The sequence below is a fragment of the Diabrotica virgifera genome, chromosome 2, assembly GCF_917563875.1.
Source record: "Diabrotica virgifera virgifera chromosome 2, PGI_DIABVI_V3a".
NCBI classification, from domain to species: Eukaryota; Metazoa; Arthropoda; class Insecta; order Coleoptera; family Chrysomelidae; genus Diabrotica; species Diabrotica virgifera.
Window position 1 is genome coordinate 58,939,662 of NC_065444.1, and position 16,463 is coordinate 58,956,124.

Sequence of the window (16,463 nt, forward strand, 5' to 3'; positions counted from 1 at the left end):
TGCCAGCACAAGCCTTCTATTTATTTCCGGTTCTTCTTCATTGCTTGCAACCAGATCCATTCCTAGGTACGTGAATCTATTCACATGTTCTATATCGTCAATAAAGTGTTGTTGCGCCGGTCTATTTGATCTGGTTTGTATGAGTAGTTTTGTTTTATTTGTGTTTATTGCTAGCCCTACTGCTTCTGCACTCTGTTTCAACTTAACGTAGGTTTCTTCCGCTGCATTCATTGTTCTGCTCATTATGTTTATATCATCCGCGTATGCTGCTAATTGGGTAGATTTGTTTGTAAGTATGTTATTTCCGCTTACCGTCAACCGTCTAATTACATATTCAAGAACGAGATTAAAAAGCGTTGGAGCCAGTCCGTCGCCTTGTTTCAGTCCTTGCGTTATCGTAAACGCATCAGTGATCTGTCCTTGAATACATACTTGTGCTTCTGTTTCTGTCATTGTCATTTGCACTAGTCGTATTAATTTTGATGGTATGCCAAATTCTTCCAATATATTAGGTAGAATTGTTCTATCTATTGAATCATAGACTTGTTTAAAATCTACAAAGAGATTTTAAACGTCATATTCCCATGCTTTGGCTAGTATTTGTTTAACTGTAAATAGTTGGTCAATGGTAGATCTATTTTGCCTAAACCCTACTTGATATTCCCCGATGATTTTTTCCGTGAGAGGTTGAAGTCTTCGATTAAGGATGTTTGTGAATATTTTGTATCCCGAACAAAGTAAAGAGATGCCTCTATAATTCTGACACAACAGTTTGTCTCCTTTTTTATGACTAGGGCAGATTATACTTTTCTTCCATTATTGGGGGATTTCTTCTTCTATCTAGTTCTGCCGGTATTTTATCTATTCCCGGTGCTTTATGGCTTTTTTGTATGTGGATTGCCGTTTGGACCTCCTCTAGCGTTGGGGGTCTAGTTAATTCATTTTCTTCTCCATCTTCCCCCAGCTCTTGTTGTTGTACCTCTTGCCGTGCCTGCTGCTGCCTCTGTTGTTGTAATGGTGGTTGTGCCCCTTTGTTTAATACTTCCTTAAAATATGTCATCCAGGTTATCTTAATTTCGTCCATATCGCTAATGATTTTATCCTTCTTATTTTTGCAGAGGCTAGTCTTCGGTTTGTATCCCTGTCTTAAATGTTTAATAAGTTGGTATGCACTACGTGTTTCGTTTTCCTTAAACTCCCTCTCTATGTTTAGTATCCGTTGGTTTTCGTACTTTCTCTTTTTCTGCCTGCACAGTTTATCTGCTCTTCGTCTTTTGTTCTCAAATTCTGTTTTTCTCTCTCTCTAGTACGTCTGAGTATGTAATTCTTATGTGCTTCATTTCTTTCCTGTATAGCTTGTTTGCATTCTTCATCGAACCATGTTTCTTCTCTCCGTTGTGTCTTTGTTCCTATGACTTCTTTCGCTGTGTTTAGTATGATACTGCTTATGGTGTTCCATTGATTTTCTATTGTGGAGTCTGCTCTGTTTTCTTCTAGTAATTTTTCATCCACTGTTCTCTAAAATCTTTCTTGTACCTCAGGGACTTTTAGGTTATCTAAGTTTAGTTTTTCTTGTTTTGGATATTTTTCCTTTACCTGTCGACTGATTTTGCATCTAAACCGTGTCTGCACTAGTAGATGGTCTGAGTCGCAGCTTGTGCCACGTCTGCTTTTTACATCTAATATACTCGTCGCCATTCTTTTTTCAGTCAGTATATGGTCTATTTGATTTATTATGTTTCCGTCAGGTGATATCCAAGTGCCCTTATGTATGTGCGAATGTTCTTGAGCTATGACATCCGCTGCCTTCCAATTCCTCTGCTGCCTTCGGTTTTACCTTTCATGATTAGCTGAAGGATTTTAGCTTTCATGATTCCGAACGGCATTTGCTCTATTTAACACAGCTCCAGGGTATTCGGCTCATTCTTCTATGTAACCACATCTCAAACGCCTATAGGCGATTGATCGTATCAGCCTTCAGAGTCCAGGTCTCAGTGCCATGTAACAACACTGACCAAATATACCATGAAAAATACGTACATCGTAATATTTACCTTTTGGTTTAATATTTTTTAAGTGTGTTTTTGTTTGCAGGTTTGTTACGAGATAGCCCATCCTCAGTGCGTCCAGCGACTATGCACCGAATTTACTGGATTCATAAACGAAGACATGCCAAATTCCTGGGAATGTCCTATGTGCTGCAAACTCGGAAAAAACACAGACTACCGACCAAGACATTTCCGCGCGCGACAGAAATCTTCAGATATTCGCAGAATGTCGATCAGTTCAGACGCCTCTAGTGCTATAGACAATAAAACCAACCAAGAACAAATGTCGGATTCAGGGAGCGATACAGAACATAAAGATATTAAAGAATTGTTACCAATTAAGAAGAGAAGATCTAGTGAAGGTGCGGAAATAGAAACTAAAAATTTGTCACCCGGCGATCCTCCTCGAAAAACCGCGTTTAGAATGCAGCTAGCCCACCAAATAGTCAATAACTCTACGAAAGTGTTGAAGAAGCCTATGGTAGTAGTTAGACCCGCGTCTATAGTGTCCACACCAGTATCTACAACCAATCTAGCCATGGACAAGCGTTGTATGCTTCTAGTCTTCAGATATATGTCGCCCAAAGAATTGCTTACTTGCGCTTTAGTGTGCAAAACATGGGCAACATTTACAGTAGCTCCATGTCTGTGGAGAAAAATGTCTTTCAATCGAAAACACATATCGTCGGACATTTTAAAAGGTATTGTAAGGCGACAACCGGAGTGTCTTTGCCTTGACTGGTGCCATATTAATAAATTTCAACTACCTTGGTTAATCCAACGCCTGGGTCAACTTAAAGAGCTGTCCCTTGTTAGTATAAACGTCAAAACAGCTATATCGTTGAAGTCGAACCATTCCGCCGTGTTAGTAGCATTAGACATTAGTTTTATTTCAGATTTTAATGACTCTGCTTTAAGGGATATCATAGGACCTAATAGCGATTCGCGGACTAGTCTCCCTTCAGAAAAAATTCGTTTCCGAAATCTAAAAGACTTGAAATTAGCAGGTACCGATATTACCGACATAGCGATGCGATATGTCACTCAGTACTTACCGAAACTCCAACACCTTAGCTTAGGTATGTGTCCTCGGATCTCCGACGCGGGAATAGCCCAACTGAGCACGAAACCCGCCAACACAGTCACCAATCTCGTTAGTTTAGATTTGAGCCATTCCAAATTAGTGACCGAAACGAGCCTAGAGCACCTCTCTAAATGTGAAAACCTCGTTAGATTAGATTGTAGACACTCGCTGCAGATTTCTACACAAGCGCTCATCAAATTTGCGGCTAAAAGTGACAAGAATCTGCAAGTTAGGGAGATTAAGTTGGTAGATGTGCGACAGAAGTAAGTTCTGTATAGAAACTTTTGCGATGTTTGTTTTGAGTAGCTGTACGGTATATTTTTTGCCTGATTAATAAATATTTTTTGCATTTGTAAGATCTCAAATGTGTTTGTTTCTCTTAGTAAAGCAAAGTGTTTAAAATAGCCTGTTTAAAAAGTTGCATTCGAAAATCAGTAGTTGAAGACTACTTCGGAAAGTATACAGTGTGTCCACGGATTGGGTGCCCAAGAGGAAAAACTTTTTTATTTTCAATTTTATCGAAAAATGTGATTATTGATAAAAAGTTTTGCTTGTTCTAAAATTCCATAAAACGAAATAAAATTCAAGTTTTTCAAAACCTGCTTAATTTTGTAGCCGATTTTATGTATCCCTATAAATTTTTGCACGTTCGAAATCGTAACAATATAGACCAATCTGTAAAAAACGTGTATTTTTGGATGTGAGAGGTGGCATTCGGATTTTTGCAGATAAAGTTAGGTGACACCTTCAGTAATAATAATTGACTTATGCTCCTTCTCAAATATGCCCGGAACATTAATAAAAAAATTAAAATATTTAAAAATTTCGAAAAACATCGATTTTTTTCTGCTTTCTTTGCTTATAACTTTAAAACGTCCTTTTGGAACAAAGTGGTAGAGAAATAAAATAAAGATAATTGAATTTTGTATGATATACGACTGGTCAAAAATGTCTTAAGGTATTACCTTTTCTGCAATATAGCAATAAATACAAAATAAGGGGCAAAATACGCTTGTTCTTATTCAATGTTTCTTAACCACTTTGGTGGCACTTAGAACCTTAGTAATTCGCTTAGAAAATTCTTATAACTTAATTAAATGGTCTACCAAATTTCATTAAAATCGACCTAATATATTTTGCATAATAAATTTGCAATGTAAATGTTTTTAAAAAAGTTCAAATTTTTTAAAATCATTCTGAACAAAAAGTAGACTATTTAGAAGTTGGCTAATTTTTTTACATATAAAGAGGTGCTCTACCTATCTAATACACTTTACAGAATTAAAATCGGATTATTTAAGGGGCCTCAGCAATGTTTTAAAATTATAAACAATTTTTTGGCTCATAAACAAATAGCTTGGTTTAATAATAAAAAAATCAATTTTTAGCAATGCAAATAATTAAAACCGGTATAATTTGACTTAAACTTTCAAATGCTGTCAGCAGAATTGCTATTTTATTTTTTAATCAAAATTTATTCTCGTTCAAAAATTGCAATTTTTCGATTTTTTGAATGTTCCACCGCGTTTATCTCGAAAACTCTGCATCCTACGAAAAAACTTGTAAGAACTTTTTTGCTTAGAATTGCCCAAGAAATACAAAAAAATGTTTTATTTTGTGAAAAATCGATGTTATGCAATTCCTGAAGTTCTTTGTTTATAACCATCTTATCGACATCCGGATCAACTGTTGCCCAAAAAATTCGTGTTCTACGGGTCAAAATACATAAAAAACTTGGGTAAGTCCATCTAAATAAAGGAGCCCGTAGCACCCCCTCCTGGACACAGCACTAATTTGTTTATAAGCCAAAAAATTGTTTATAACTTTAAAACATTGCTGAGGCTGCTTAAATAATCCGATTTCAATTCTGTAAAGTGCATTAGATAGGTGGAATGCTTCTTTATGTGTAAAAAAATTGACAAATCTTTTTATGTTCTAGTTTTTGTTGTGCAAGATTAGATTGCAAAATTATTATGCAAAATCTAGTAAGTCAATTTTAATGAAATTTGGTGGACGGTTTTAGCACATTACAAAAATTTTCTAAGCGAATTAGGAAGGTTCCAAGTGTAACCTAAGTGATGGAAAATCATTGAATAAGGACAGGCTTGTTTTGCCCCCTTATTTTATATTTATTGCTATTTTGCAGCAACGGTGTTAAATTAAGACATTTTTAACCAATCGTATCTGATAGAAAATTTTATTATCTTTGTTTTATTCCTATACGACTTTGTTCCAAAATTAATCGTTTTAAAGTTATAAGCAAAGAAAGTAGAAAAAAAAAAGAAATTTTTTGAAATTTTTAAATATTTTATTTTTTTTTATTAATGTTCCGGGCATATTTGAGAAGGAGCATAAGTCAATTATTATTAACGAAGTTATCACCTAACTTCATCCGCAATAATCCGAATGCCACCTCTCACATCCACCTAAAAACAGATCCTTCCTGGTCTAATAATCTAGTGTTGCTAATCTACAATGTAGTTTAGTAACTGTCAACTCCGATAAATAATTTGCGAATTGTCATTTTATTCGACAATGTCAAGCGTCAATGAATTTATCTTGGGAACTATCATTCTTGAAAAATATTTTGCTTGTTCTAAAACCCCACAAAAAGAAAACAGTAAATTTTAATGTCAATACAAAAACAATAATAAAGAATAACAGGAAAACTAGCAGTAAATAAAAAAACAACTATTCGACGTAACCACCACCAACTTCAAAACATCTCTCCATCCTATTTTAAATTATTTAAAAGCGTTTATTAGCATGTCTGGGGTGATTCCTCTGACGGCATTAATGACCTTGTTTTAGATCTTGTATGATTTAGATTTCTTTCGTAAACTTTATGTTTTAAGAAGCCCCCTAAAAAGAAATCCAAAACTGTTAAATCTGGTGATTCGGGGGAAAATAATGGGCATCTTTCAGGAAAATACTCTTCTAGCCCAATACGCTGTGAGCTCGTACGTAGAGGGGATATTTATAAATTCGTGAGCGCCAGTAGTGACAAGTCTGTAAACGTTTACCGGAAATTTGACATAAATGTCAAAGTGATTAATTTAAAATTAAAATTAAAAACATTAATTATAAAAAATATTAGTTGATCAAAGCTGTGGTATATATTTTTACCTTAAATATACTTACGTTTTAAATACTGAATTTGCGTTTTTTAATGTTCTGTAATATGTAATTATAAATTAATCTTGGCGCCATCTACATGATAATTGTGAAAGTATCCGAAGTAAGAAATTAATATTTCATCAATAGAACGTCAAAATGATTAGCAAAATCTTAAAAAAATCTATTACAATTTAATTACTTTTTAGCGTTGTAAATATTAAGCGATAACAATTAAATAATAAATTTAAAAATTACCGGTGAAAGTTGAATTAGTAACCGCTAGGAGCGACACCAGCGAAGCTCAGAGCGTATAAGGATTTTCACAGCCCAATACCGACAGTTTTGGGATGAAACAATTCCATTTGTCGTGAACGTGGACTCGTCAGAAAATAGAATATTGCAGTGAAAGAAGCGGCCATTCATAAGTTTTTCACCAATGATTGCAAAAAGTCAAGCAAAACAACTATTCGACGTAGCCACCACCAACTTCAAAACATCTCTCCATCCTATTTTTGAATTATTTAAAAGCGTTTATTAGCATGTCTGGGGTGATTAATCTGACGGCATTAATGACCTTGTTTTAGATCTTTTTAGTAGTATGATTTAGACTTCTTTCGTAAACTTTATGTTTTAAGAAGCCCCCTAAAAAGAAATCCAAAACTGTTAAATCTGGTGATTCGGGCGGAAAATAATGGGCATCTTTCAGGAAAATACTCTTCTAGCCCAATAAGGATTTTCACAGCCAAATACAGACAGTTTTGGGATGAAACAATTCCATTTGCCGTGAACGTGGACTCATCAGAGAATAGAATATTGCAGTGAAAGAAGCGGTCATTCATAAGTTTTTCACCAATGATTGCACAAAAGTCAAGCCTCGTGTTATAATCACAATATTATAAGGTGTGAATAAATTTTGGTTTGAAGAAATGAATGTTGCTTTGCTTGAATATTTTCTGTAAGTGACTTTTGCTAAAGCCAACTTCCGCTGCTCTGTTTCGTAAACTTAACTTTGGATTTTCCCTTGCTGACTGCATAGCTAGGGCAGTAGCTGCATCATCGTCCTCAATTATACGCCGGTTTCGATCTTTTTCTGTTTTCAACAGATCATGTCTCATTGAATTTATTTACCAGTTTCTTCAATCCATTCCGCGTAAACAACAGGGTAAAGTAATATTTGAAGTAGAGGACAAACTTAAAAAATGGGAAAATTACGTTACGAACCTATTCGAAGACGATAGGAGTAGTTCACCACCCGATATTACTAACTGTGACGGTCCCCTAATAACACGCTCTGAGGTAATAAAAGCCATAAAATCATCAAAAGATGGTAAAGCGACTGGTCCTGATGAAATTCCAACTGAAATATACAAGCTTATAAATGATAGCAATGTTTTAGAGGCTATAACCTCGTTTTTCAATACCATTTATACCAGCGGACAACTTCCTAATGGCTGGTCTAATTCACTGTTTATAGCTCTACCCAAGAAGACAACAGTAAAAACCTGTGCTGATTATAGAACGATCAGTTTGTTAAACCATTTATTGAAAATTTTTCTGAAGGTAATACGTGGTCGTATCTACAATAAATGCGAGGAATACCTGGATGACACACAGTTTGGTTTCCGTAACGGGTTTGGAACGAGAGAGGCATTGTTTGGAATAAACGTACTTGCTCAAAGATGTCGAGATATATCTGTAGACATATAGTGTTTTATTGACTTCCAAAAGGCATTTGATCGTGTTAAGCACTCTATATTGATAGAAGCTCTAAAAGACATAGGCTTGGACGGCAGAGATGTTCGAGTAATTGCAAATTTATATTGGAATCAAACAACATCAGTTTTAGTAGATGGTGTGGAATCACAGGCTCTTAATATTAAAAGAGGAGTACGGCAGGGATGCCTCTTGTCACCACTGCTTTTCAACGTTTACTCCGAAAGAATTTTCAGAAAAACTCTTTCTGAAAAACAAGAAGGAATACTTGTGAACGGTGAAGTCATCAATAATTTGCGATATGCGGACGATACAGTACTCCTAGCTTCTAGTCAAGAAGATCTGCAAACACTACTTGATAGTGTCGTTGAGAGTTGTAGGGAGGCAGGTCTGGATCTGAACATACGGAAAATCAAAATACTAGTAATAAGTAAACAGCAGCATAGAAAACCGTCTATACAGTGATGAGCGTGCTAGTAACCGGCAAAATAGCGCAAAAGATGGAAAACATATTAAATTGTGAGATAAAAAGAAATAAAACTAGTAGAGTTGTTATATTTAGCGATATTAACATATAAATTGACATTATATTGATTGTTTCCCACCTTTAGACGTATCAGAGGAGTATGCCAATTAAAACTGTCACTGTGACAGTGGCATTTCTCAAATTCGTCCGATATGTCTAAAGGTGGGAAACAATCAATATAATGTCAATCTATAAGTTACTATCGCTAAATTTAACACCTCCACTAGGTTCATCTCTTTTTATCACACAACTTAATATGTTTTCCATCTTTTGCGTTATTTTGCCGGTTATTAGTGCGCTCATCACTGTATATGTAAATAATACCAAACTTGAGCAAGTTGATAAAATCGTTTACCTTGGAGAGCAACTAAATTGTAACGCAGAAAGTCACGGCGAAATTAGATCTAGGATAGAGCAGGCTAGAGCCGCTTTTAGAAGGATGTCCAAGGTGTTATGTAACAGAGACCTAAAATTGGCATTGAGGATCCGCCTACTTCGCTGCTACGTGTTCTCGGTCTTACTTTATGGTGTCGAGTCCTGGACTGTGAATAAAATCGATCTAAATCGCCTTGAGGCTTTCGAAATGTGGTGCTATAGAAGAATTTTAAAAGTTTCCTGGGTGGAGAAGGTTCGAAACTCCACAATACGTACTAGAACGTCTCAGCAAGACTACTGAGATCATAAAAAGCATCAAGCAGAGAAAGCTGGACTACTTGGAATATGTAATGAGAGGTCCCAAATATAGGTTGCTACAAGATATTATGCAAGGAAAAATAGCAAGCAAACGCAGTCCAGGAAGAAGAACCTCATGGTTGAAGAACTTGCGAGATTGGTATGGTGTTGATACAAGCATGATATTTAGGGTGGCAGTGAATAAAATTAAGATAGCTATGATGGTAACCAACGTTCTGAAAAGACATGATACATGAAGAAGAAGATTCCGCGTAACGAGTACATCTGGATATTTTTCATTAAACATGTCAATCGCATGTCGGTACGAAACAGCTCCAATTCCATAACACTTTACAAGAAAAATCTTTGTTGGATGCTTAACATTGTCTTATCGAAAAACAAATTATTCGATTCGCAAATTATTTACTGCATACATAGTTAGTGAAATAATTATCATATTAATTAACTGAATTAATAATGCAATTATACAAGTAACAGTTATCCAAGAACATTCAAAAGCCATCTCTATAAAGTTAATGATGACATAGTCAAGTAAAGTTTAAATCTCCATACCAGTGAGAATTTTACTACACGTAATTTGCCGTGTAAAGACAGAAAGAGTAGGGATAGCCGTAAAATATTTGCGATTCGACTCTTAATATGTCTTCCGAGTATATATTAAATAATATTGGTTAAATTATACATTATTGTCGAACACCTCTTTGTATTTCTATTTCTTCTGATGTTATGTTTTCTATTCTCACTACTGCTTTTTGGCCATAGTGTAAGTTTGAAATTATTCTTATATCTCTGAGGTCTAACCTTAATTTTTCTAATGCTTCAATCAGTTGATCATGTCTAAACCTATCAAAAGCCTTATGATAGTCTATAAAACACACGTACAGTTCTTGATTCATATCTAGACATCATTGCGACAGAACGTTAAGTGCCTCCCTTGTTCCTGGGCCTTTACGAAATCCAAATTGTGAATCGTTGATGTCTATATCTATGTAGTTTCTTGCATATTCTATTATGAATGGTAAGAATACAATCTTTAAGGATTTTTTGTGCCAAACAATATTATGAAAAGATCTCACAGGGGTAATTATTAAACAGTGCAAAATCCATTATCATTGATAATAAATACTAGGGCATGCTTTTGTTGGTTTTTGAAAAGTCTCCAAAAATGTAACAATTATTTTTTCTATTGTTCTAAAGCTATTTTCGTGTGGTATTTTAATATTTTTACTGTTTTTAATGGGAATTAATTATAATTATGTTTAAAATATGTTTATTTTGACGTTACGCAGTTAAAATGGACATTCAAATAAACTAACGTTCAACAATTCTTTGAGTAGATGGCAGCACGCACATCATATTCTAATATTTTAATTAACACCTGAACGACGGTGTTGATGCCAAGTACTGGAACTTACGATCGGTACAGTTCGTTCTCAATCATACTTATTGTTTGAAATCGCTTGTTTGAACTACAAGTACCTACCTAATGATAAAAAAAGGGATAATACTAATTCAAATTGTGAATCAAGATCGAGTTACTATTTATAAGAACAGTATTTCTAAGAAATCTAAAATATTAGTCGGTTAAAAATAGCGTCACCACAATAACAATTTTTTATCATATCGAATGTCAACAGGGGAAGTTTTTTCCTCGGAAAATTTCACATTTTGATCTAGGAGATATACAAAAGACAAAATATTGAATACACTGGTTTTATTTTACTAATTACATGCTCTGAATGCAATTTATAAACAACTTATTATGAAACAAAGTGAATGTGTTAAATTTTATTGCCATTATATGGCCAAAACACACTCGGAAGCAAAGTGTATTAAATTCAAGCTTCCATCAATTGTTATATTCTATTTTTAAAGTCTTGCTTTATTCTGAGATGAAACACATTTTTTATTCGTATCTGTTTTATTATTATATTGCCAGTTGCTGCAAAACTACTTTTCATTTATTGAGGCATTCTTATAAAATGCAAATTTAAAATATCCTTAAACAATTTTTGAAGAATTATAATAAAATACACTTATTATCGTGACATTAATTGATTAATTTTCTAGTTTTGGTTTATCATTTACTGTCTAATTGAGGGATTTAACTAGACAGTTTTATTTATCGAATGATTTTTATGATAATTTTTATAATATTGAATTTACACTATCTATGTTAGGTATGCAAGTACCTAAGATCTAAAGTATACTCGCATGTGGTTAAATTGTAATCATAACTTTATTAGTCATAATTTTATTATTATACATGTTTCTAGTTTTTGGGCTGTATTCTTTGGTTCGTTGTCTTGATAAAAATGATTTTTTTTATTGAATTAGTATTCTCGTATATCTTCACTCTGGAGTTACTCATTTAACAAATAAATATTCCGGTACCAATTGCATCTTATCTGTAACCCTGTTTCAGGTAACGAGTGTCGATGCACTCTAGCCCAGGGAGACGACTCGTTAGACATTTTGTTTTCGCCCATCGTGTGTAACATTAAAATGAAATATCATATGAGAGCTCTTATAATCCAAAGATAGTATTAAAGATGAACAACTTAACTTCCGGTTCCAGAGTTGCAACCGGGAGTATTGTTTTAAAGTCGCCGAAATAGTACAAGCGATATATTATTCGACGCGCTTTACCAAGACGAGAACAAATGGATACTTCCGGTTTCATACCGGTTAAAAAGTTATGACCTGAAGTTTGGCAAAAATTACTCAAAATTAGTGAAATTGTTTATCAATCAACGAAAAGTTACATGAAGAGTTCAAACATCGACTACCGATCACGTTGGGTGGACAAATTGCTTGTTAGAAATAAAAATGCCGTTTTTGCAGTTACGGCCGCCCCAATCTTGTACTGGGTGTTCTGCTATTCCGTGCAGAGACAAATCCAACAAATTAAAAATCATAAAAATCTGTTCAGAAATCCATCGTTCTTGAGTTATAAATGGTGTAACTAATACGATTTATATACAAGGTGTTTCATTCATAATTGGAAATAGTTTACCCTTAGATTCTTGGACTCAAAATATTGAGATTTAACCCATCCCAACGGATATGTCAAATAGTTTTAAAGTATTATTTTTTTTTAATAATTTATTCTTTATTTAAAACTTTAAGAACTATTTGTACCCGGTACTTTAGAACTATTAGACATATCCATATCTGGCAGAAAGTGTAGGTACTGTACATCGTACTAAATTATGTTAAATCATCGTTTCTGGCTGCTACCAGAGGCGTACGACACGAGATAGTGAATGGTTGACCCTTACCAAATTCTACGCTACCGAAGGAACTGTTATTTCACCATAATTTTTAGATTCTCCAATACGTTCTAAATAAACGATCTTTACCTTTCATTCGTAACGATAAATTAATCATTAGTTTTAGAGATATTTGAAGTTAAAAACGAAGGGGCATAATACATTAATCAAAATAACTGTGCCGTTTCATTTTTAACTTCAGATATCTAGAAAACTAATGACTTCATCGTTACGAATTAAGAGTATATTATTTTCATACAAAGTATTGAAGTCATACGGGGAATGACTTTCCCCGTCGTACGCCTCTGGTAGTAGACAAAAACATTTGTTTAACATAATGTAGTAGGGTGTATAGTACCTACACTTGCTGCCGAGTATGACCAGGATATGTTAAACGGTTTTAAAAGTACTGGGTACAAATAGTTCTTTACAGTTACAAGTCACATTTTATTTACGTGATTTGGGTTAAATCTTAATATTTTGAGCCCAAGAATCTACAGTTAAAATATTTCCAATTATTAATGAAACACCCTGTATAACAGAGATATTTCGCTATTTCTGTAGTGGCAATTTTCTGTATATACTTGTTTATGATATCCACTTCCAGTGCCTTTTTGATTTTTCAGTATACTTAAGTGGCAACAATAGCGATCAACAGGTAGCAACAAACGCGGTCCAAGATTGCGGCTGTAATTTTGAATATTTTGTCGAGATATTTGGCACACATATTCGTAATATAATGAAGAATGGCGGTACAGAGCCCAATTTGAGAAATATGTGGAAATTACTCAAGAAGTATGTGGAAATTACTCTATAACTAAATAAAATATTGCAAAAAGGAGCCTGTACCGCCATTAAGAAGAAAAAAAAATAAACTTTCTTCAAATAAACTTTTTTAACCCATGCCTAGATTTTGTGTCATATTGGACCTAATAAAATTTTTTATCTCTAACAAGAAATCGAACATATTATAACTAAATAACTGATTAGTCAACATAGAGAAAGTGTCATTGTCATTTTGACAAACCTGCGTCAGATTTCTGTTCTGTTATCGGCTTAGGGATTACGAACACTCGATACGAATCGTATCCGCCATGTTTTACCGTAGCGCAGTAGAGTGTTCGTAATCCCTGTGCAGATAACAGAACAGAAATCGGACGCAGGTTTGTCAAAATGACAGTGACACTTTTTCTATGTTGACTAATCAGTTATTTAGTTATAATATGTTCGATTTCTCGTTAGAGATAAAAATTTTTACTAGGTCCAGTATGACACAAAATCTAGGCATGGAATAAAAAAGTTTATTTGGAAAGTTTTTTTTTCTTCTTAATGGCGGTACAGGCTCCTTTTTGCAATATTTTATTTAGTTATAGAGTAATTACCACATACTAACATATTTCTCAAATTGGGGTCTGTACCGCCATTCTTCATCATATTACGAATATGTGTGCCAAATATCTCGATAAAATATTCAAAATTACAGCCGCAATCTTGGACCGCGTTTGTTGCTACCTGTTGATCGCTACTGTATGCTCTTAAAGTTATCATTAGTTAATTTAATCATATAGTTAACTTTTAGAGTATCGAATATACTAATCTCAATTTGGCTTTAAAATGAATATGAAGTTAAAATCCCTCAAATCTCTCATAGACTAGGGCATTTAGCACTACAAACACCGGAATAAATCTATTTTTAAATACAGCACCTAGAGACTTGCAACTTTTTGCATTATGTTCAGGATGATGTAAGAAAAAAGTCTACCTATATAGAAAAATGGTTGAAATGTATAATTGCATTTGAAAGTGCATAAAATGCATCCAATAGTGCATAAACATGTCAAAATAAGCATATTGAGGGTCAGATTTTGTTACTCGTTGCCACTGTCACTGTTAATGCACGTCATCTAGAGGTTCGAAGGATATCGGCACTAAATTGATGCAAAGAGCTTACTTTGAGGTTTTATAAGTCGCTAAACACGAATACGTCATCGGAACCCACCCCCGGAGCGCCTGGTGCCCAGTGTAATTGCTAAGGCACGCCATCTTTTAAAATGTTGAGGGTTATCAGCTTTAAATTGATGCAAATAGATTACTCGGGCGGTTTTTGGGGTTGCTGAAAACGAATACGCCATTAGAACCGACACCCGGAGCACCTGATGTCTAGGATCACGTCATCTTCTGGAGTTTCGAGGGATTTCGGAACTAAATTGATGCAAACAGATTACACAGCGGGTTGTGTTTACTGAACACTAATACGCCAGCAGAAATGACCCCACGCAGCACCTGGTGCCAACGGTCACTGCTAAGGCGTCATCATCTGGAGTTTCGAAGGTTTTCGAACTTGAATGCATGTAAATAGATTACTAGGCAGTTTTTGAGATCGATTAATACAAATACGACATCAGAACCTGCTCCCGGACTACCTGGTGCCCAAGGTCACTGCTAAGACATGTTATCTTCTGGAGTTTGGGAGATTTTTGATCACCAGGTGCACTGGGGGGTCGGTTTTGATGGCGTATTCTTGTTCAGTGAACCCAGAAACCCCAGAATAATTTGTTTGCATCAATTTAGTGCCGAAAACTCTCTAAACTTCAGATGACGTACCTTAGCAGTGAACCTGGGCACCAGGTGCTCCGATGGTCGGTTCTGATGGCGTATTCCTCTTCAGCGACCACAAAACCCCAGAGTAACAAAATCTGGCACCTATTTTGACATGTTTATGAACTTTTGGATGCATTTTATGCACTTTAAAATACAACAGGAGTTTCCACATATTTTTCTGTAGTAACTTTTTTCTTGACATCATCCTGAACCCAATGCAAAAAGTTGCAGGTCTCTAGGTGCTGTATTTAAAAATCGATTTATTTTGTGCTAAATGCCCTGGTCTATTAAGTTCTTAGGTACATTTATTTGTAAATATATATTTAGTTTTTTGCAATTAATCACAGTACAGTAAGTGGTCTTGTACCTACCAAAGTTATATATTGATTTTATGTGATTCACATATTTAACGTTTTAATGTATATATACAATGTTAGTAACGATAAATCGTCAAAAATCGTTTTTGTCATTTAGTTTCGTTCGTGCAATTTTAAAAGAGCAGCACTTTTTTGTATAAAAGTATTACTAGAGGGTAGAAAATATATTTTCGGTTTAATTTGTATAAATTTATAGTACAATAAATTTTTTTAATAAACTTGTTTTTTTTTACTCCTTATAAGTCTGTTACATGTCATCAATGACAATTTGACTCATCAACGGTCTAACCAAATATTTAAAAAATTACTAACAATAATTGTAAAATTATTTTTATCATTTTGACTTCCATTCATCATTATTCTGAACAAAATACAACTTATAGAAAAATTTGGAAGTTACCGCTTGAGATGACGATATCCTCAATCATTTTTCCGAAGATATTACCATTCTGTTAGTGTATGAACTTTCACAGTACAATAAATACACATATACAGTGATGAAGGCACTAAGAACCGGCAAAATAACTCCAAAGATGGAAAACATAATACGTTGTGAAATAAAAAGAAATGAAACTAGTAGAGGTAGAAAATTATGAGTAGAAACCTATAAATTTACATTTTATTTATAGTTTCCTACCTTTAGACGTATCGGAGGAGTATGTCAAATAAAACTGTCACTCTCACAGTGCTAGTTGCCAAATCCTCCGATACGTCTAAATGTGGGAAACTATCAATATAATGTAAATTTATAGGTTTCTATTGATAATTTCCCACCTCGACTAGTTTCATCTCTTTTTATTTCACAACGTATTATGTTTGCCTCATTTACGTTATTTTGCCGGTTATTAGCGCACTCATCGCTGTATATGCAAATACTAAAATAAAATGCAAACTAAATACCTATTAATGTCCAATTTACATAGCCACACCATTGTTTCTGGGGACAAAGTCCTGGGGGCTTCCACGGTAGACACACTTTGGTCAGTTTGAAACACACTATCTAGGTAATCCACAACCGCAGTGTGAAACCTT

General features: G+C 34.4%; 1 protein-coding gene across 2 annotated transcripts in view; it reads left to right on the top strand.

Annotated features, from left to right (window-relative positions):
• LOC114337792 (jmjC domain-containing histone demethylation protein 1-like) overlaps positions 1 to 15,649 on the top strand; it is a 286,565-nt gene extending 270,916 nt beyond the window's left edge. For both annotated transcript variants that reach the window (XM_050643685.1, XM_050643686.1), the window contains exon 11: positions 2,095 to 15,649. In XM_050643685.1, the coding sequence (XP_050499642.1) occupies positions 2,095 to 3,399 (1,305 nt within the window). In that variant the 3' untranslated portion in view covers positions 3,400 to 15,649. The remainder of the gene's footprint in view (positions 1 to 2,094) is intronic.
• The last annotated feature ends 814 nt before the right edge of the window (positions 15,650 to 16,463 follow it).